We start from the raw sequence: 20,457 nt of genomic DNA, 5'->3' as shown, positions 1-20,457 counted from the left end.
TTATTGATGATACTTGTTAAATCCACTTCAGTAGATGAAGGGGAGGAAACAGGTTAAAGAAGGATTTTTAAGCTTTGAGAAAATCGTGACATGTATTGTGTATTGCCAGAGGGTGAATGGGCAAGAGAAAATATTGAAGTGCCTTTTGAACGGGGTATGGTAGTAGGTGCCAGGCACACCGGTTTGTGTCAAGAACTGCAATGCTGCTGGGTTTTTCACAATCAACAATTTCCCGTGGTCCACTACCCAAAGGACATCCAGCCAACTTGACACAACTGTGGGGAGCATTGGAGTCTACATGGGGGGTGCAACTCAATATTAGGAAGGTGTTCTTAATGTTTTGTACACTCAGTGTATTCCTACTAGGTCGACCGATTATGATTTTTCAACGCCGATACCGATACCGATTTTTATGAGGACCAAAAAAAGCCGATAACGATTAATTGGACAATTAAAAAAATAAAAATAAATTACTTATTTGTAATAATGACAATTACAACAATACTGAATGAACACTTATTTTAACTTAATACATCAATAAAATCTATTTAGCTTCAAATAAATAATGAAACATGTTCAATTTGGTTTAAGTAATGCAAAAACAAAGTGTTGGAGAAGAAAGTAAAAGTGCAATATGTGCCATGTAAGAAAGCTAATGTTTAAGTTCCTTGCTCAGAACATATGAAAGCTGGTGGTTCCTTTTAACATGAGTCTTCAATATTCCCAGGTAAGAAGTTTTAGGTTGTAGTTATTATAGGAATTATAGGACTATTTCTCTCTATACGATTTGTATTTCATATACCTTTGACTATTGGATGTTCTTATAAGCACTTTAGTATTGCCAGTGTAACAGTATAGCTTCCGGCCCTCTCCTTGCCGCTACCTGGGCTCGAACCAGGAACACATCGACAACAGCCACCCTCGAAGCAGCGTTACCCATGCAGAGCAAGGGGAACAACTACTCCAAGTCTCAGAGCGAGTGACGTTTGAAACGCTATTAGCGCGCACCCCACTAACTAGCTAGCCATTTCACATCGGTTACACCAGCCTAATCTCGGGAGTTGATCGGCTTGAAGTCATAAAAAGCGCAATGCTTGAAGCACAGTGAAGAGCTGCTAGGCAAAACGCACGAAAGTGCTGTTTGAATGAATGCTTACGAGCCTGCTGGTGCCTACCATCGCTCAGTCAGACTGCTCTATCAAATCATAGACTTAATTATAACACAATAACACACAGAAATAAGAGCCTTAGGTCATTAATATAGTCGAATCCGGAAACTATCATCTCGAAAACAAGACGTTTATTCTTTCAGTGAAATACGGAACCGTTCCGTATTTTATCTAATGGGTGGCATCCATAAGTCTAAATATTCCTGTTACATTGCAATGTCATAATTACGTAAAATTCTGGCAAATTAGTTCGCAATGAGCCAGGCGGCCCAAACTGTTTGCATGTACTCTGACTGCATGCAATGAACGCAAGAGAAGTGACAAGTTCACCTGGTTAATATTGCCTGCTAACCTGGATTTCTTTTAGCTAAATTTGCAGTTTTAAAAATATATACTTCTGTGTATTGATTTTAAGAAAGGCATTGATGTTTATGGTTAGGTACACGTTGGAGCAACGACAGTCCTTTTTCGCGAATGCGCACTACACGCTAGATAAACTAGTAATATCATCAACCATGTGTAGTTATAACTAGTGATTATGATTGATTGATTGTTTTTTATAATATAAGTTTAATACTAGCTAGCAACTTGCCTTGGCTTCTTACTGCATTCGCGTAACAGGCGGGCTCCTCGTGAGGCAGGTGGTTAGAGCGTTGGACTAGTTAACCGTAAGGTTGCAAGATTGAATCCCTGAGCTGACAAGGTAGAAATCTGTCGTTCTGCCCCTGAACAAGGCAGTTAACCCACCGATCCTAGGCCGTCATTGAAAATAAGAATGTGTTCTAAACTGACTTGCATAGTTAAATAAAGGTGTAAATATACATGAAAAAAATATACATTTTGACGCAAAATCGGCGTCCAAAATTACCGATTTCCGATTGTTATGAAAACTTCAAATCGGCCCTAATTAATTGGCCATTCCGATTAATCGGTCGACCCCTAATTCCTACATGATTAGTACCTCATCCCTAAGACTTTACTGGTCAATATCTTAACACTGATGCTTGTTTGTCTCCAGCGTTACTATGAGGGTTTCTATGTGAATGACCATTGGTCCACTACCCAAAAGACACTACCCAAAGAACATATATCTTGTATTGTATTTGTATACTTTTGTATTTAGCTGTTATTTGCCCAGGTTCATCTCATTGAGACCTAGTCCAAAACATCTCCTTTGTGGGAATTCTGTGACATACTTGTCAGTACCTAACGCACTACAATAGGGCTTTTCCACACCAGTCCTGGGGCCTCCCAAGAATACACATTTTTGTTCCAGCCCACCAATATCCCATTTGATTCAACTACTCGAGGCCTTGACGATTAGTTGATTAATTGAATCACATGTTCAGCTGGAACACGAATGTGGAAAGTACTGGGACCAGATGGCTATGCGTTATAATTTACAACTATTTATTATGTTAAAAAAAACAATGGTCATTCACATAGAAACCCTCATAGTAACGCTGAAGACAAACAAGCAAACAAACAAAACATAGGGAGAACTCCTAGAACACTGTGTCAATTCTCCTGATACTCTCTATTCATGATACTCAAAGCTCACAGTGTGCTACTTGTTTCCAGTCAGGCTGTTAATTCGACACATAACGTACACCCCTTAGTCTTCCAGCAGCACATTACTCAGACCTGAGCTTCTAGCTAGGCTATCACTGCATACCAAAGGGACTTTAAGATATCCAGGCTTAACAGATTATGAATTTCCACAAATTTAACACTGGTGGTTAATTACTGACACGCGTGTGTGTGTGTCCCAGGATGGCCCCGGAAGTGATCCTAGCAATGGACGAGGGCCAGTATGAGGGGAAGGTGGACATCTGGTCCCTGGGAATCACCTGTATTGAACTGGGTTAGTGTACATCTGTTTTTACTGTACCAGGCTTTTCTCAGTTTTTACTGACTTATTTACATTTACATTTCAGTCATTTAGCAGACACTCTTATCCAGAGCAACTTACAGTCAGTGCATTGGTACGTACAGTGCCTTCAGGAAGTATTCACATCCCTTGACTTTTACCACATTTTGTTGTGTTACAGCCTGAATTAAAATTGATTACTTTTAGATTTTGTCACTGGCCTACACACAATGCCCCATTGTGTCAAAGTAGAATTATGTTTTTAGAAATGCTTACAAATTAATAAAACATGAAAAGCTGAAATGTCTTGAGTCAAAAAGTGTTCAACCCCTTTGTTTTGGCAAGCCTAAATAAGTTCACAAGTAAAAATATGCTTAACAAGTCACATAAGTATTGGACTCTGTGTGCAATAATAGTATTTAACATGATTTTTAATGACTACCCCAGACATACAATTTTCTGTAAGGTCCCTCAGTCGAGCAGTGAATTTCAAACACAGATTCAACCACAAAGATCAATGCCTCGCAAAGAAGGGCACTTATTGGTAGATGGGAAAAAACGGGGGGGAAAAGCAGACATTGATAATCCCTTTTAGCATGGTGAAGTTATTAATTACACTTTGGATGGGGTGTCAATACACCCAGTCACTACAAAGATACAGGCGTTCTTCATAACTCAGTTGCTTGAGAGGAAGGAAACTGTTCAGGGATTTTACCATGAGGCAAACAGTTGATTGAGGATGGATCCACAACATTGTAGTTACTCCACAATACTAACCTAAATGACGGAGTGAAAAGTAGGAAGCCTGTACAGAATAAAAAATATTCCAAAATCAGGACAATAACGTAAAACACAAGGCCAAATCTAAACTGGAGTTGCTTAACAAGAGGACATTGAATGTTCCCGAGTGGCCTACTTACAGTTTTGACTTAAATCGGCATGAAAATCTATGGCAAGTCTTGAAAATGGCTTTCTAACAATGATCAACAACCAACTTGACAGAGCTTGATTAATTTTTAAAAGAATAATGTGCAATCCAGGTGTGCAAAGCTCTTAGAGACTTACCCAGAAAGACTCACAGCTGTAATCGCTGCCAAAGGTGGTTCTAACATGTATTGACTCGGGTGTGAATACATATTTAAATAAATAAATATTTCTGTATTTAATTTAATACATTTGCAAAAGAAATTAAAAACATGTTTTCACTTTGTGATTATGGGATATTGTGTGTAGATGGGTGAGAAAATACATCTATTTAATCCATTTTGAATTCAGGCTGTAACACAACAAAATGTGAAATACGTCAAGAGGTATGAACATTGTCCTGCAACTAGTCCACATCTCAGGAGGCATCGTTACTTGTTAAGAAAATTTACTTTTTATGGCCTTGCTCAGAATGTCAAAGAAACAAACAGACATAGCTAGTCCATCTTGGACTTCCCCATCTAGAGAGAGCAGTGACACACGCCTGACAGACTGACCCATGACAGTTGATTCACAATGTTGCTCAATCATGTGCTTGTCATGTGATTACCATGGCCCCTTGTGTACTACATGTACACACACACATATATATCCACATACATACATACATGCATACATACATACATACACACACACACACACACACACACACACACACACACACACACACACACACAGATATAATAACATTGTCAAGGTCAAAAGTATCTCTTATCTTCCTCCTGTTCAACCAGATATGATAACCCCCTCCCTTTCTCTCTTCCTCTCTTTCTCCTTTCCTCGACCTCTCTTCCTCTTCATAGCGGAGCGCAAGCCTCCCCTGTTCAACATGAACGCTATGAGTGCCTTATATCACATCGCCCAGAACGACTCTCCCACGCTGCAGTCCAACGAGTGGTAAGTCCTCACCATCCCTCTGCTGTGCTGAGCTGTGTGACCACACACACACAAACACACACCCTCTCAAAGCCCTGGAAGTCCCAGTCTGTCTCTTATGTAATTACCTGAGGGGCCGAGCTAAGGCCTTTCCTATTTAAAGAACCAAGCCTCAGGCTAAACTCACAGGCTACTACTGTACTGTACCATACACCAAACCACACTCTGCGGGAGGGAGGGATGAAGGTAGGGAGAGAGGGAGGAATGAGAGTGGGAGGGTGAGACCGATAGATGGAGGTAGGCAGAGAGAGACCTGTCTCCCTGGATGGAGACAGACAGATAGACAAATGCAGGTTTGGAGGGAGCGAGGCAGAGAGAGACAGAGAGACAGGCGACAATCACACTAGCCCCCCTCTTTCTTGTGCTGTTGATGCCCTTTGAGTTTATGGTGTGATGACTGCCATAAGAGGAAGATCCAGGCAAACATGACTATGTCAACATTTACAATGTCATGATACTATAGCCAGTGTACTTTTATTGGCACAGTATAGTTTCGCACCATAAAGGTTGACGTGTGTGTGTGTGGGGGGGGGGGGGGGGGGGTGTTGTAGTCTATTTGACCCAGATAAGGATGGATATAGGACTTTTCATTTTTATTTAACCTTTTATTTAACTAGGCAAGGCAACTAGACTTATATGTCTCTAGGAGTACATTCCTATCAACAAGTAGAGAATGTATAATACAGCTCAAACAAGTTGCAGCATTTGCATGAAGGTGTAAGTGTTGTGTTTATTTTCATAGTCCATGTTCCTTACTGAGAAAATCGATTTGTGTGATTACGAAACCCAAAGCAAACAGATTCACAAGTAGCACACTCCAATAAAATAAATATTTGATTGTCTTTTCAGTATGCAAAGATTTAGCATATTTTGACAAATTAGCATTAAAAGCAAGCCTTAGTCTTGTACTGAAGAGAGTGTGTGAAGCAAGGTTATGGTCCTCCCATAGAGATGCAATAAGATTTAGTTTTCTATTTCTTACACACACGAACACACACACACAGAGTAGTCAGTGTATTGTTGAAGGTGCTCCAAATAGGCCTCTGGCATGAACCTCTCTCTCATTAGCTGAGACTAGTTGAAAATGTATACAACTATGTAGACTGTATGACATCGCCACACAGAGAGTTTGAAGATGGACTTTCAATAACACAGACAAATCTAATGTTATTTGTCACATGCGCCGAATACAACAGGTGTAGATCTTACAGTGACATGCTTACTTATAAGCCCTTAACCAACATGATGAATAGCTATATAAGCACCCTGTCTTTACCCTGACTCTAAGGCCTGAAAGGTGGGAAAGTGGATATACATTCCCCTATGTATTTATTTGGACAGTGAAGCTCAAACCTTTAATTTGGCTCTAAACACCAGCATTTTGGATTTGAGATCAAATGTTTTACCCTTTTTGAAATGAAAGCACTTTATGTGGTCCCACCATTTGAAGGTGTCATATGTATTTGGACAAATAGTGTATTTGTATCACTTAGTGTATTGAATGTAGTCCAAAGTTTCATATTTGGTCCCCTATTCGTAGCACACAAATGACTACATTAAGCTTGTGACTTCACAAACTTGTTGGATGCATTTGCAGTTTGTTTTAGTTGTGTTTTGGATTATGTTATGCCAGGAGAATTGAATGGTAAATCATGTATCATCATTTTGGAGTCCCTTTTATTATAAATAAGAATAGAATATGTTTCTGAACACTTCTAAATGAATGTGGACCCAACTATGATTACGTATAATCATTAATGAATCATGAATAATGACGAGTGATACATTTTAGAGGAATAAATATCATACCCCCCCCCCCCCCAAACGTTCTAACCTCTCTTTTATTGGTAATGGTGAAAGGTTAGCATGTTTTGGGGGCATAATCTTCATGCCTCTAACTTTCTCACTCATCGTTATTCACAAGTCAATCGTGATTATCCGTAATCATGATAGCATCCACATTAATGTAGAAGTGTTCAGAAACATATTCTATTGTTATTTACAATAAAAGTGACTCCAAAATGACACTACATTATTTAACATTCATTTCTACACAACCGAAACAGACGCCAAATGCATCCAACAAGTTTGTATAGTCACAAGCTTGATGTAATCATTGCGTGCTAGGAATATGGGACCAAATACTAAACTTTTGATTCAATTGAAAAGGCTATAAGTGAATTTGTCCAAATATTTATGACACCTTCAAATGGAGGGACTAGATAAATAAAGTGTTCATTTCTAAAAGGTAAAATGGATATGTATGAAAATACCATCAAACATTCTGTACTGTCACCTCATTAACGTTTTAGCTTCACTGTCCAAATAAATACGTAGGGGAGTGTATATATTTTTTTAAATTTGTAATTTAGCATACACTCTTATCCAGAGCGACTTACAGTTAGTTAATGCATTCATCTTAAGATAGCAAGGTGAGACAGCTATTGCCTTTTTATTCCTGTCTAATCATGGTTGTATTCTGTTTTCTTCCAAATCCTTCCACCTCTTCACCTCCACTCCATCTCTCCTTCCCTCATCCCTCCACCTCTCCATCGCTCCACCTGTCCATCCCTCTATCTTTCTACAAGGTCGGACCCCTTCCGGAGCTTCGTTGACTACTGTCTACTCAAAATTCCTCAGGACAGACTCTCGTCGGGGGAGCTGCTGCGAGTGAGTGCACTTCCTGTTATCTCTGTCAGAGACTGTGACCTCACTTCCCGTGTCAGTCTCTCAAAGACCATCTGGATGAATGCGTCCAATATGGCACCCTATTCCCTAGTGAGAAAGTTAGACTCACAAATATCAACCACCCCCCCCCAGCTATGCTCCATACTTTTGGAGTGTAGAGCCAATATAATAAAAAATGCTCATTGTCCCAATAATTACGGAGGGCATTGTAATGCACTACTTTTGACCAGAACCCAATGGGACCTGGTCAAAAGTAGCACACTATGTAGTGAGTAGGGTGCCATTTCAGACACAGCTGATGATTCACTGCCTCCTACAGCTCTAGAGAAAATAGGAATTAAAGATTCCACAGGGGTTAAGATGTGTTGTTCACATACGCACGCACGCACACACACAGTGATCCCACAGGGGTTAGGGTTTTGTTGTTAAGCTTTTTTTTATCTTGCGCTGTAGTACACTTTGTGTTGGAGGTTCATAAGACATCCATAGTGTGTGTGTGTGTGTGTGTGTGTGTGTGTGTGTGTGTGTGTGTGTGTGTGTGTGTGTGTGTGTGTGTGTGTGTGTGACCATATCCCCTTGACACACAATGAAAGCTAAAGTCAGACTGACTGGCCCCATAGACCCATGTGTTACAGGACAAGATCAGTCAGTTGTGTGGAAAGGTATTCTGCTAGCTAGCCTTTGTTTGTACATCCTGATTGGCCAATCCACTGTTAATCTGTGTGTGTTTGTGTGTCTGACCATGTAATGTAGAGTTGATCTTTTTGTTTGTTTGGCCGAGAAGTAATCCTATTGGCCTGCTAAGAGTTTTAAGTTCTTGATTGGTTGTCACACTCTCTCACTGGCCTGTCGGTCTTACCTGGCTGTCCATGAAGGGGTTAGTGGGCTAGAGGGGATGAGATGGTGGGGGCTTGTCTGTAGCTCTGGGTAGAAGTAACCCTTGTCCCTTAGGTGCAGATCTAGGATAAACTTTCCCTCTCCCAAATCCTAACCATAATTATTAGTGGGGAAAAGGCTAAACTGACCTTAAATCAGTGCCTAGTAGGCAACTTGCTCCTAATCTGAGTCGGAGCAGGGGGCATCCAGATCACCGCCCCTCAAGCCCCTGATTAATACAAACACACACACACTCATTGCCCTCTGCCCCTCTTTGAGCTCTTTAGGAGAAATCAGGTCACTAATCTCTTTCCCTTCAGGTTCCACTTCCTCAATATAGAGTCAAACTTCGCTTCCCATACTCCTTTACTCCTACCAAAACTACTACACTGTTCCCATGATCTTTGGCGAATCGCATGGTTGGGTGGATGCATCTCAAAAAAAAAAATGGGGGAGGAAAATGTTGTAATGGGGGTGAAGGGAAAGGAAGACAAGAATCCGAACCGTCGGTCCGACTCTGTTCATGGTCCCAAGGATAGTTTTTTTTATTTTTTCGGGAAGGGATTACTCTTTAGATTAGTTCTCTCTCTCTCTCTCTCTCTCTGTCCCTGTCTCTGTCTCTCTCTCTGTCTCTGTCTCTGTCTCTGTCTCTGTCTCTGTCTGTCTGTCTGTCTGTCTGTCTGTCTGTCTGTCTGTCTGAGCCCCCTGGTACATGGCAGCTCTGGTTTTCTCACTCACTCTTTCGCTCCCTCTGTCCGTTTGTTTGAAAACGGGAAAATGTTTCCTCTCTATTTCCAGACTATGATGTCATCCTTCTGAATCAGAGAGTCCATTACATTACTCCAGCCAGCCAGCATCTGTCAGATAGAAGGAAGGTGTGTAGGGAGAGACATACATGGCCGTTTCAGCCCCCAAGTGGTTGCATGCATTGCATTTCCACTAAGCAGGCATTTAGCAACAAAAAAAATGTGTGTGTATGCGCGCGCTACCGGTCAGTCCAATATGAACACTATCGGATGGAGTATTTTATATATACACATTTTTGTATTTTATTTTTCTGGTAAACCAGCACAAGAAACTCTATCTAGGTTGAATAACCCACAGGCGCCATCTAGTGACCAATGGGAAAAGAGCAAGAGAGAGAAATAATTCTCTGAAATAATAATCACATGGACTATTGATATTTTATTGATATAGAAAATATGTTTATAATACCATGTATTTATAGGGCTGTGTTATATCAGATTAAACATTTAAAAGAGGTCTTCCCTCATTTTGTGGACCTGTTTCTACACTTACCCTGACTACCCTGTCAACACCCTTAGACAATTTTTTGGTACATATCTCACATATTTACATACTTTATAATCAGGCAGACAGTCAAACAGACCGACACTGTGTATAACTTCTGAAATCTTTTGCTCCTGTCCCCCTGCAGCATGACTTTGTGTATCAGAATCACCTCCCGCGGGTCCTCATGAATCCTAACCTGTAAGCCCTCTGCCCTCTCTCCTCTACCCAGCATGACTTCGTCCGTCGGGAGCGTCCCCCACGGGTCCTCACGGAGCTCATCCAGAGGACCAAGGATGCGGTGCGGGAGCTCGACAACCTGCAGTACCGCAAGATGAAGAAGATCCTTTACCAGGAGAAACACAACGGACCCATGGGGGAGAGCCAGGAGGAGGAGGAGGTGGGTTTAACACCACTTAAACAAACCATGTTCACCAAAGATAAAATGGGTAGTATGTATTTGTATGTGTGAGGATAGATTTAGATTCTTGAGTCAAGAAAGGCTTAAACCTCAACTGAACTCCTATTCCTGTTTGGCACAAAAAGGATAACTGTCACAGAGGAGGAATAGGTGTCTCAGAGGTCAGCAAAGGTTGACATGGAGAAGATACCTATTCTTCTGTTTACAGGTCTTGAACCAGGCCCAAGGGTAACGTAGCACTCACACATTCAAAGTCATGTCAAATTGACCATTAAGTGGTCTAAGGCACTGCATCGCAGTGCTAGCTGTGCCACCAGAGACTCTGGGTTCGAGCCCAGGCTCTGTCGCAGCCGGCCGCGACCGGGAGGTCCATGGGAGCGACGCACAATTGGCCTAGCGTCGTCCGGGTTAGGGAGGGTTTGGCCGGTAGGGATATCCTTGTCTCATCGCGCACTAGCGACTCCTGTGGCGGGCCGGGCGCAGTGCGCGCTGACCAGGTTGCTAGGTGTACGGTGTTTCCTCCGACACATTGGTGTGGCTGGCTCCCGGGTTGGATGCGCGCTGTGTTAAGAAGCAGTGCGGCTTGGTTGGGTTGTGTTTCGGAGGACGCATGGCTTTCGACCTTCGTCTCTCCCGAGCCCGTACGGGAGTTGTAGCGATGAGACAAGACAGTAACTACTAACAATTGGATACCACGAAATTGGGGAGAAAAAGGGGTTTACATTTTTTTTTTAATCATTATAATTTTTTTACCATTAACACCCATTTGTCTCAAACGAGGCCATTTCACGTAGACAGACAGACAGACAGACAGACAGACAGACAGACAGACAGACAGACAGACTAGCTATGTCCTACAGTCATGTCTGTCTGTGTGTCTGGCCTAACCGGGACATTATGCTTGAGTGTGTCACACAAATAGGAGCGTGTGGCACAAAAGTGTTTGTGTGTTTCCCACAATTCCCTTACTGAATACTGATCCCCATCTCCTGCTTCTGTCTCCCTCCAGGAATCTGAGCAGGCCAGCTGTAAGATGAACAGCCTGGGCAGTAATCACTCCATCCCCAGCACCTCGGTCAGTACAGGAAGCCAGAGCAGCAGCATCAACAGCATGCAGGAGGTCCTAGACGAGAGCTGCTCTGACATGACCATGATGCACCATGACTACGACAGCACCCTCGAGTCCTCCGCACACACGAAGAAGGTAACACTGACAGAGGGAGAGAAACACACACACAAGCTAGCATACACACAAGTGTGTACACAGGAAGAAGGTAAGACTCATCTATCACTATCAGTGAACCGACAGGTTGTCACCCACTCCAAACCTACTCACGTCCTCAAGGATAGCGCAAACAAACAGGAACACGCATGCCAATAAGGTACTGCTCATCTAGGACCCTCAGCCAGCAGCCACCTACACCAAACTTCAACCCACGTCCTCAAGATTGACAGCTCTCAGGGGTGCATCAACACACAAACATAAAGACTCACACTAACGAGTGAGCTTCCACACTATTCACTCCCACCCACGTCCAAAGAAACACACAAACACACATAACCAACCTCTGAGGTAATCATATGATCATACTGTTCACAAACAAACCTAACGCTGTTAAACACTGACACCATGGAAACCGCTCCAAAATCCTGCTTTGCTTGATTCCTATAAATATGCTCTTGATAGACACACACACACACATGGAGATACACAGAGCCAGAGTTCATCAGTGCTGTGAATCACACCCTCAGAACAAAGATGCCCTCTCTTCTCCTCTCCGCTGGCATCTCCATGCAGGCTGAGGTTGACACACTGCTGAATGCCTGACATTCACTCTGAATACTCTTTGTCTCGGGCATCGTAGCACAACACACACACACACACACACACACACACACACACACACACACACACACACACACACACACACACACACACACACACACACACACACACACACACACACACACACACACGCTTCAAACAGCAGCAGATTATGAGATGCCTGTCATTCCTCATCTTTAGCCACGTCTTGTTCCTTGTCTTTGTCCATTAATCTGCCTGCAATGACAGACTGTTATTAAAAATGTCACTTGGTGTCTAGGTTGACGATGTGTCACAAGACAACCGTGGGTGTAGCAGAACATGAGGAGGTGACAGACTACTGTCTGTCTATAGATTATAGTTCCTTTTCTTATGTAACTGGTCATGAACAATGTACTGTAGTGAAGTGCAGTATTGGCATTATGGCAAAAAATATTACAAAAGCTCCAGGTTTATACTCTAACCATCACACTTTGTGTTGAGTTTAATCCAAAACCTGTTTACTACCATCCAAAATTTCCCCTGGATTTTTCCATTCTCTCATCTGATTCTGTACACAGTGAAAGTTATACCATTGTAGTAACAGGCCATGAAACTCAAATGTGTATCTTCTCTTTCGTCAGGACCACGGGTATAACTGGGATGATGGTGTGAAACGTGACCACAGGCCAGAGCTGAGACCAGCCTCCTCAGACAAGAGCCAGACACACAACTACCGCCACAACAACTTTTCTACCATCAAATCAGCATCGCTGGTAAGGGTCAACACACCTTTGTCTCTCTAGCTTCATCTCTCTCTGTCTCTGTGTCCACTATCCACCATCAAATCAGCATTGTGTGCAAAGGCTAACATCATAGTTTGCTCTCCCTGGGTGAAATCAAGTCTCCCCCATTCTCTGTCCATCTTACCCTCTCTTCTTTTCCCTTTGTCTGTCTCTATTTCCCTTTGAGTGTCTTGCACGCTATCCTTCTCTCTCTAGCTTCCTCTTTCTCTCCCCTTCCTCATTCTTCTCATTCTCTTCCTATTGTTTTCTCTCCTCTCTGTACTTTCCTTCCTGTCCTCCCCTCCCGCTCTTTATTATTGCTCTCGCCCCTCCCTCCTTCTCACTAGACCCCTTTGTCTTCTCCCGGTCCTTCACTATCCTTCCGTTCGCCTTCACCTCCTCCTCCCCTCCCTCCCTCTTTTCTATTCCTGTACTTTTCCCCTCACTAATATCAGTCTCATATTGGGGGGGGGGGGGGGGGGGGGGGCAGGCAGTATGGAGTAATATTACCATCCTTGCCTTTCTCTCTCTCTTGCCCTCTCCATGTCTGTTGTCATGGTTACAGGGCTCCAGTAAGCAGCTATCTAGAGTGGTAATGGTGTCTAAGGTCTGTCTACCACTGGTTTTGATTGTGCGATTTGTTTCCTTCCGATCTCCTGGTTTCTGGACTAGCTATAGCACTGGGGGAACTGGGAGGAGACAGAGTTTCTGTGTGTCTATGTCCTTAACATGCCATGTGTTACATATCTTTACTGACTGGTAGTGGAGTGTTTTCCACCGTTAGTGCTGTCTTTTTATCATTTGTCAATACTGACCCTTTCTTTGTTGTTGACTGTGTTCATCAGTTAATCCGAGTGAATTGGTTGTTTTAGTTATTCTCCAAAAGAGGCAGGTTATAGTTGCATTCAGACAGCGTGTAGTCTGTTGCTGCTGCGACGACTCGATGACATCATTTCGTTCTGGCTGGCGCGAGGCGAGCACACGTCCCCAGATGGACCTGCACTGCTCGCTCAGACTGGAAAGAGCAGGTGGAGGGAGGAAGGGAGACAGGGAGAGGGGGGAGGGAGGATAAGCGATGTAATGACAAAGAAAAAGGGAGGGAGAAGAGATGAGCGGATGGGATGAACAGAAAAGAGGAGAGAGAAACCGTCACAGACGGACAAGAGAGACAGATGGAGAGCGAAGGAGAAAGAAAGAAAGAAAGCGAGAAAGAGCGGGAGAGAGGAGAGACAGACACAGACAGACAAGTGGACAAGAGAGCGAGTCAAGTAGGCAGAGAGGAATGAGACTGAAGGCAAGAGAAAAAGCGGGAGAGGAGAGTGTGGTGTGCTCTGTCTGGTCTCACTGAATGAAGTGTTAGATAGCGGTTAAGAGGAGAGCGCAATGGGGGGATGAGAGGGAAAGAGAAGAGAGGGATAGTGAGCCCCATCTGGAGGAGAGAGGGATGAATGGGGTTATTACAGGTCAGCCAGACTGGGAGACTCAGGCGACCAAGAGATGTTAATATAAGATAACATGTATTAACACTTTTTATACCCATCTGAGATCTGTATATGTTTCGGTTTAGGCCACATATACAGTACTTTAGTTTGTTTATTTACATAGAATATCTATGGCTCTATTCTATAGACAATGCTAATAGTTTCAATCCAACCATGCTTTGCTAAATGTTGTACATGTCAGTTACGGTTGGGTATTGCACCAGTCATACACTAACAAGAGTTTAGATATGGGCAAAGGAAGGGGCTTGCCTTTTGTCGACGGATGAATCTCAAAGGTTTTGGTTCTAAGTAGCAGTCCCTGTTTAGGATGTCAGTCTATCTAGTGGTCTTCTATAGGGACAGAGACCGAGGGGGATCTAGAGAGAGGGGGAGTGAGAGAAAAAGAGGGGGGGGGAGAGGTTCTCTCTAAGGGGACAGACTGAGAGGGCTGTAGAGAGAGGGACAGAGAGAGAGGAGGAGCAAGGTCCTCTCTATGGGGACAGACAGAGATGTAGATGCCCCAAGCTTATCCACAGGAAGAGAGGACTACTGTCTGAGGGGGGCATTCTGAGGCCGCTGTCTCTTCTCTTCATCCTGATCACTTCACCATATGTCATTTAAGCTCTGTTTCCCCTATCCTCTCCTCAAACACTCTTTGGCCTTATACATTTTTACAAAATTCTGAAAACCTGTTTTTGCTCTGTCATTATGGGGTATTGGGTGTAGATTGATGAGAAAAGGGCTGTAAACGTAGCAAAGTGGAAAAAGTATAGGTCTAAACATTTTCCCAGTGTACAACGTCCTGTTTTCTTTTGAAAGAGAACTATTTCCATTGTGACATTTTGAAATGGCCGAACATGCCAATTAGATAGAATACTACATCAATGACTCCCTTGATCAACCAGGTCATTGACTTAGTGGCTGACCTGACAAAAGGTCAACTAAACAAATAAACCAACCAAAAGGTCCTTCCACCATTGTGTCCCAATCCAATGTCTTAATAACCTTTGACCTGGATGTGTTCCCTCTGGAGCGTGATTCCCTCCTTTGAGCCAGGCTGTGTGAATGGCGGTCACATGACGTGACTTGGCCCTTGGTGGCAGCGTGGCAGAAACCAAGTGACTAGGATTGGCTCTGCATTACAGTAGGGGTATTGATTCAGATAGATTAGGAGGGGATCTCCCTCTTTCTCACCCTCTCTCTCCCTCTCATTCTGCCTCTCCTTTTCTCAGCCCCCCCCCTCTCTGTCTTCGTTTCTGACACCACTTCTCCTCACCCTCTCTCTCTCTCCCTCCTCTCCCTCTCTCAATGAGGCTTTCATGTGACCCACCTGCTGAACGAGCGCCGCTCGGCCCCCAAAGAGCCCCCTCTGTTCTGCCTTCCCATGGAGCCCGCTCCCTCCCCTCATTCACAGTTCACACGCCTGCCCCTGTGTTGCTGCCCCTGTGTAGCTGCCCCTGTGTAGCCCACAGCCGCCGTGTTTGTCCAACGTTGTTTGTCTAAACTTAAACCAACCAGCGCGGTTCTTGCCGATTTGTTGCTGGGCTGGGTAAAGCTGAGCTGAGGGGTTCGGGTGTAGGAAATGCCACACAGGGTTTCTGGATGCTCGCACGGTTGTTGAACATGAACGTCGCCATGATGCTTGGCCTTAAGAAGATGAGTTATGAGAAGATGAACGACTACTATGGGGACCTGGATAGTCCCTTTTGTCAGGTTTGGTTTGTTTGTCCTCTTAACTCTTTATATTGTTGCGATTTTGATTTACTTGGCTTAAGCCCTTGGCACCTATGAGGAACATAGGCCATTGACAAATGTCTTCCATCTCACTTGGTTTGGGGCAAGTTTTTACAGGTTGCACCTGTTAGATTGTTGTGAGGTTGGTGTTAATGCAGTGGTCGAGAGCGTTGGTGTTGGTTGGCTTTGTACTGTATAGGGGGATTGATCAGTCGGCAGGGCGGTGTTATAAGCTAAGCGGTCGGTGTGACTTCTTTAAAGCCTCTCAAACCTCTTTAACCAGCTCTGTCATATTGAGTGTTTACAATGTACATCTTTGACTCCCAGATTAAGGTGCTTTTTTGTTGTGTTGTCCTGTTTCTTACAGTATTAACTCCATGCTCTCTTGCGTGGTGTTGCTTTGATGTTTCCCAATGTTGATCCAGGCTTTGGTAATGCATCCAATGTTGTTAGCAGTTAGATGTCACTTCATTCATGGTTCACATTACATCTTAGTCCACTCTTATGGTAAATCTAAGCTGAGTAACCAGTTAGAATGAAATCAAATCTGCATGAACAGGGAATTGCTAAACCTTGAAGACCAATATTGAGGTTCTCCTAGCGTAGCATGTTATACCTGCTAGGGCTCTGTTCCAGTGTCTCCACTAGTGGTTGCCTGCATACCATCTGTTTCCTGTATACCACTCCTGGCTGTACACCTTCACTTTTGACCTCTGATCTCTGCCCTCATTGGCCTCACTGAATATATCCTTTCACCAGGTGACCAAGCAGATCCATGAGCATGAGCAAGAGAATGAGCTGCGGGAGCAGATGTCGGGGTATAAACGTATGAGACGGCAGCACCAGAAGCAGCTGATAGCTCTGGAAAACAAGCTGAAGGCTGAGATGGACGAACACAGACTGAAGCTGCAGAAGGAGGTGGAGACCCAGGCCAACAATGCCTACATAGAGCTGGAGAAACTGGCTAAGAGACACACCGTCCACTGTGACAAAGAGGTAGGTTTGGGGTGGGGGGGGGGGGGGGGGGGGGGTTGGGGGGGGGGGGGGTTTGGGGAGTCCAGGGAGGGGGTGGTTGGGGGTCCTGACCTAGAGCAACTGGCCTGTCCTAGAGAAGTGCCATGTCGTCCTCACCTTCTTACTTTGGGGAGAGGGCAACTCACTCATGTTATGGGTTGGGCATTGCTGCCACCCAATGTCGAGAAGACGTTAAAAAGCAAACTAGGTCATCTGTAACTCTGCAGACTAGGCTAACATCCATGATCCAGCATGCCCTCCTTGTCATACAAGAACACCTGGAGGAATGTAAGCCAGAAGGCTAGGTAGCGAAACAACATTAGGCATGTGTTTTCTCGCTCTGCTCCTCTCTTCTGTATGAGGCCCCTTCACAGCTAACTAACATCTCTGACTATCTCTCCCCCTCCCATCTTATCTCCCCTCAGATGAAGACGACGTCAGCAGACGAGAAGAAGTTCCAGCAGCAGATAGTGGCCCAGCAGAAGAAGGAACTCACCACCTTCCTAGATAATCAGAAGAAGCAGTACAAGCTCTGCAAGGAGAAGATTAAAGAGGTCCGCAACGCTATGTTTATTTATGTCCTCTAGCCAGCCCCTGTTTCCTGCCTCTAGCTGTGTGTCTGTTTGTGTCCGCTAGCTAGTACTGTACCCCCTCTTCCCCTGTCTCTTGTATAGTATGACTGATCTCAGCACCCTGAATCACAAGAGACTATAGAATGATACATTTGGTACGCTGTGTATTGTGCTGGGTGGAATCAGCCCTCCTCCGAATACATACATACATACACACACAAACCTGCAAATACACAAGTACAGTATTTCCGTCATGCCTTTTACTGAGAAGGAGCTGAGTTCGGGCCTCCCGAGTGGCCCAGCGGTCTAAGGCACTGCATCACAGTGCTAGAGGTGTCACTACAGATCCGGGTTCGATCCCGGGCTGTGTCACAGCCAGCCGCGACCGGGAAACTCATGAGGCAGCGGGTTAGGGGAGGGTTTGGTCGGCCGGGATGTCCTTGTTCCATCGCGCCCAAGCGAGTCCTGTGGTGTGCCTGGCGCAGTGCGCGCTGACACGGTCGCCAGTTGGGCAGTGTTTTCTCCGACACATTTGTGCGGCTGGCTTCCAGGTTTTTTTATTTATTTAGATTTTATTTTGCCTTTATTTAACCAGGTAGGCCAGTTGAGAACAAGTTCTCATGTACAACTGCGACCTGGCCAAGATAAAGCAAAGCAGTGTGACAAAAAACAACACAGAGTTACACATAGGATAAACAAAAGTACAGTCAATAACACAATAGAAAAATCTATAATAAGTGTGTGCAAATGGAGTAAGGAGGTAAGGCAATAGATAGGCCATACTAGAGAAGTTATTGCAATTTAGCAAATGAACACTGAAGTGATAGATGTGCAAGTAGAAATACTTGTGTGCAAAAAGTAAATAAAAACAATATGGGGATGAGGTAGGTAGTTTGGTAGGCTATTTACAGAAGGGCTATGTACAGCTGCAGCGATCAGTAAGCTGCTCAGATAGCTGATGCTTAAAGCTAAGCGAGCAGTGTGTCAAGAAGCAGAGTGGCTTGGCAGGGTCGTGTTTCGGGGGACACATAGCTCTCGACCTTCGCCTCTGCCGAGTCTGTACGGGAGTTGCAGCGATGGGACAAGACTGTAACTACTAATTGGATATCACGAAATTGGGGAGGAAAAAGCCGGTAAAAAGAAAAAGACCTTAGTCACCCCTCCTACTCACTACGCGCGCACACACACAAGTTGTGTTTTTGTTTCTAAGAACCTTGACACACTATTTCTCAAAACTGGAGCCATTGTTGTGGACTGTTAGATACATCATGTTTCACTTAGTGACCGGAACTAGGCCATAGCATATATCCCAACAAACTGTAGGTAGAGAAGAATCATTCCACACAGAGAGATCAGGGATCTAATACACTTAACAAAGTGTTTTAGCTTGAGAGTGTATTAACACATGGATTCCCTATATAGTGCACTACTTTTCACCAGAGTCCAAAAGTTGTGCACTAAAAATGTAATAGGGTACAATTTGGGACACCATGGATTTATCATAACATCCATGAAACCGAATGGGGACAGACACTAACTGTAGCAGTGGAGGATACTGAGGGGGGGATGGCTCGTAGTAATGGCTGGAATGGGATCAATGGAATGGGATCAACCATTGGAAACCACATGTTTGACCCCATTCCATTGACTCCATTCATCCTTCCCGCAGCAACCTCCACTGAACTGGAGGGATAGTTCACCCAAAAACTGAATTTCTGTGATGCAGCCTGAGTCAGAATTTGGTGACAGAGGGACTTCTGGCTTATCAGACAGCTACTGATAATTTATTTTACTCTGTTTTCTATTTAACTCTGTTTTCTACACTACTATACATTTACATAGTTCACCCCAAAATCTAAAATATTTCTGTATTTACACCTCAAAAGTGTTTGAGGGAGTGGGTCTATAATTCCCACTATCTATCGCTATATTTTTGCCTGAAATAAATCCTTAGATAATGAGATGATCTGCTGCACACCTGACCATTAGTCCAAATAAAGGTGTAGGAACAAAGTACAGTGCTGTGAAAAAGTATTTGCCCCCTTTCTGATTTACTCTATTTTTGCATAGTTTTGAATGTTATCAGATCTTCAACCAAAACCAAATATTAAATAAAGAGAACTTGAGTTTACAAATAGCAAAACATAATTATACTCAAATGCTTCTTCTCTCACATCGGTATGGAGGAATTTTGGCCCATTTGTGGGTTTTCAAGCATGAACTGCTAATTTCAAGTCCTGCCACATCTCAATTGGGATTAGGTTTGGACTTTAACTAGGTAGTTCCAAAACTGTTGCTTTTTAGCCATTTTGATGTAGACTTGATTGTGTTTTGGATCATTGTCTTGCTATGAGCAGAAAGGATACAGAGCAGAAAGGATGATACAGAGCAGAAATGATGGTTCCTTCTATTAAGGCAAGTCGTCCAGGTCCTGAGGCAGCAAAGCATCCCCAAACTATCACACTACCACTACCATTCTTTTAGCCATTTTGATGCAGACTTGATTGTGTGTTTTGGATCATTGTTCCCATTATAACTGGCGAAAACCAAACACTACATTCCACAATAACCTCATACCAACGGTCAAGCATGGTGGTGGTAGTGTGACGGTTTGGGTATGCTTTGCTGCCTCAAGACCTGGATGACTTGCCTTAATAGAAGGAACCATGAATTCTACTCTGTCAGATAATTATTTTAATTTTTTCCTTTTTTATTTAACTAGGCAAGTCATGTCAATAACAAATTCTTGTTTACAATGACGGCTAACCCCAGCCAAACCCAGACAACGCTGGGCCAATTGTGCGCCGCCCTATGGGACTCCCAATCAAGGCCA

At 43.8% G+C, this 20,457-nt stretch overlaps 1 protein-coding gene across 4 annotated transcripts in view; it reads left to right on the top strand.

The window, feature by feature from the left end:
* Positions 1 to 20,457, top strand: part of taok3a (TAO kinase 3a) — a 105,587-nt gene that overhangs the window by 78,770 nt on the left and 6,360 nt on the right. For 3 of the 4 annotated variants that reach the window (XM_055920372.1, XM_055920374.1, XM_055920373.1), the window contains 8 exons: positions 2,942 to 3,033; positions 4,827 to 4,920; positions 7,548 to 7,629; positions 10,046 to 10,213; positions 11,244 to 11,438; positions 12,683 to 12,814; positions 16,798 to 17,034; positions 17,478 to 17,606. In XM_055920372.1, the coding sequence (XP_055776347.1) occupies positions 2,942 to 3,033; positions 4,827 to 4,920; positions 7,548 to 7,629; positions 10,046 to 10,213; positions 11,244 to 11,438; positions 12,683 to 12,814; positions 16,798 to 17,034; positions 17,478 to 17,606 (1,129 nt within the window). Of the gene's footprint in view, positions 1 to 2,941; positions 3,034 to 4,826; positions 4,921 to 7,547; positions 7,630 to 10,045; positions 10,214 to 11,243; positions 11,439 to 12,682; positions 12,815 to 15,722; positions 16,018 to 16,797; positions 17,035 to 17,477; positions 17,607 to 20,457 lie in introns of those variants that run through there. The other variant, XM_055920375.1, reaches the window with a different exon arrangement.

Source organism: Salvelinus fontinalis, chromosome 4, assembly GCF_029448725.1.
Source record: "Salvelinus fontinalis isolate EN_2023a chromosome 4, ASM2944872v1, whole genome shotgun sequence".
In the NCBI taxonomy this organism is placed as follows: domain Eukaryota; kingdom Metazoa; phylum Chordata; class Actinopteri; order Salmoniformes; family Salmonidae; genus Salvelinus; species Salvelinus fontinalis.
The sequence above is the reverse complement of the archived record's forward strand: the minus strand, read 5'-3'. Positions and strand labels throughout refer to the sequence as shown.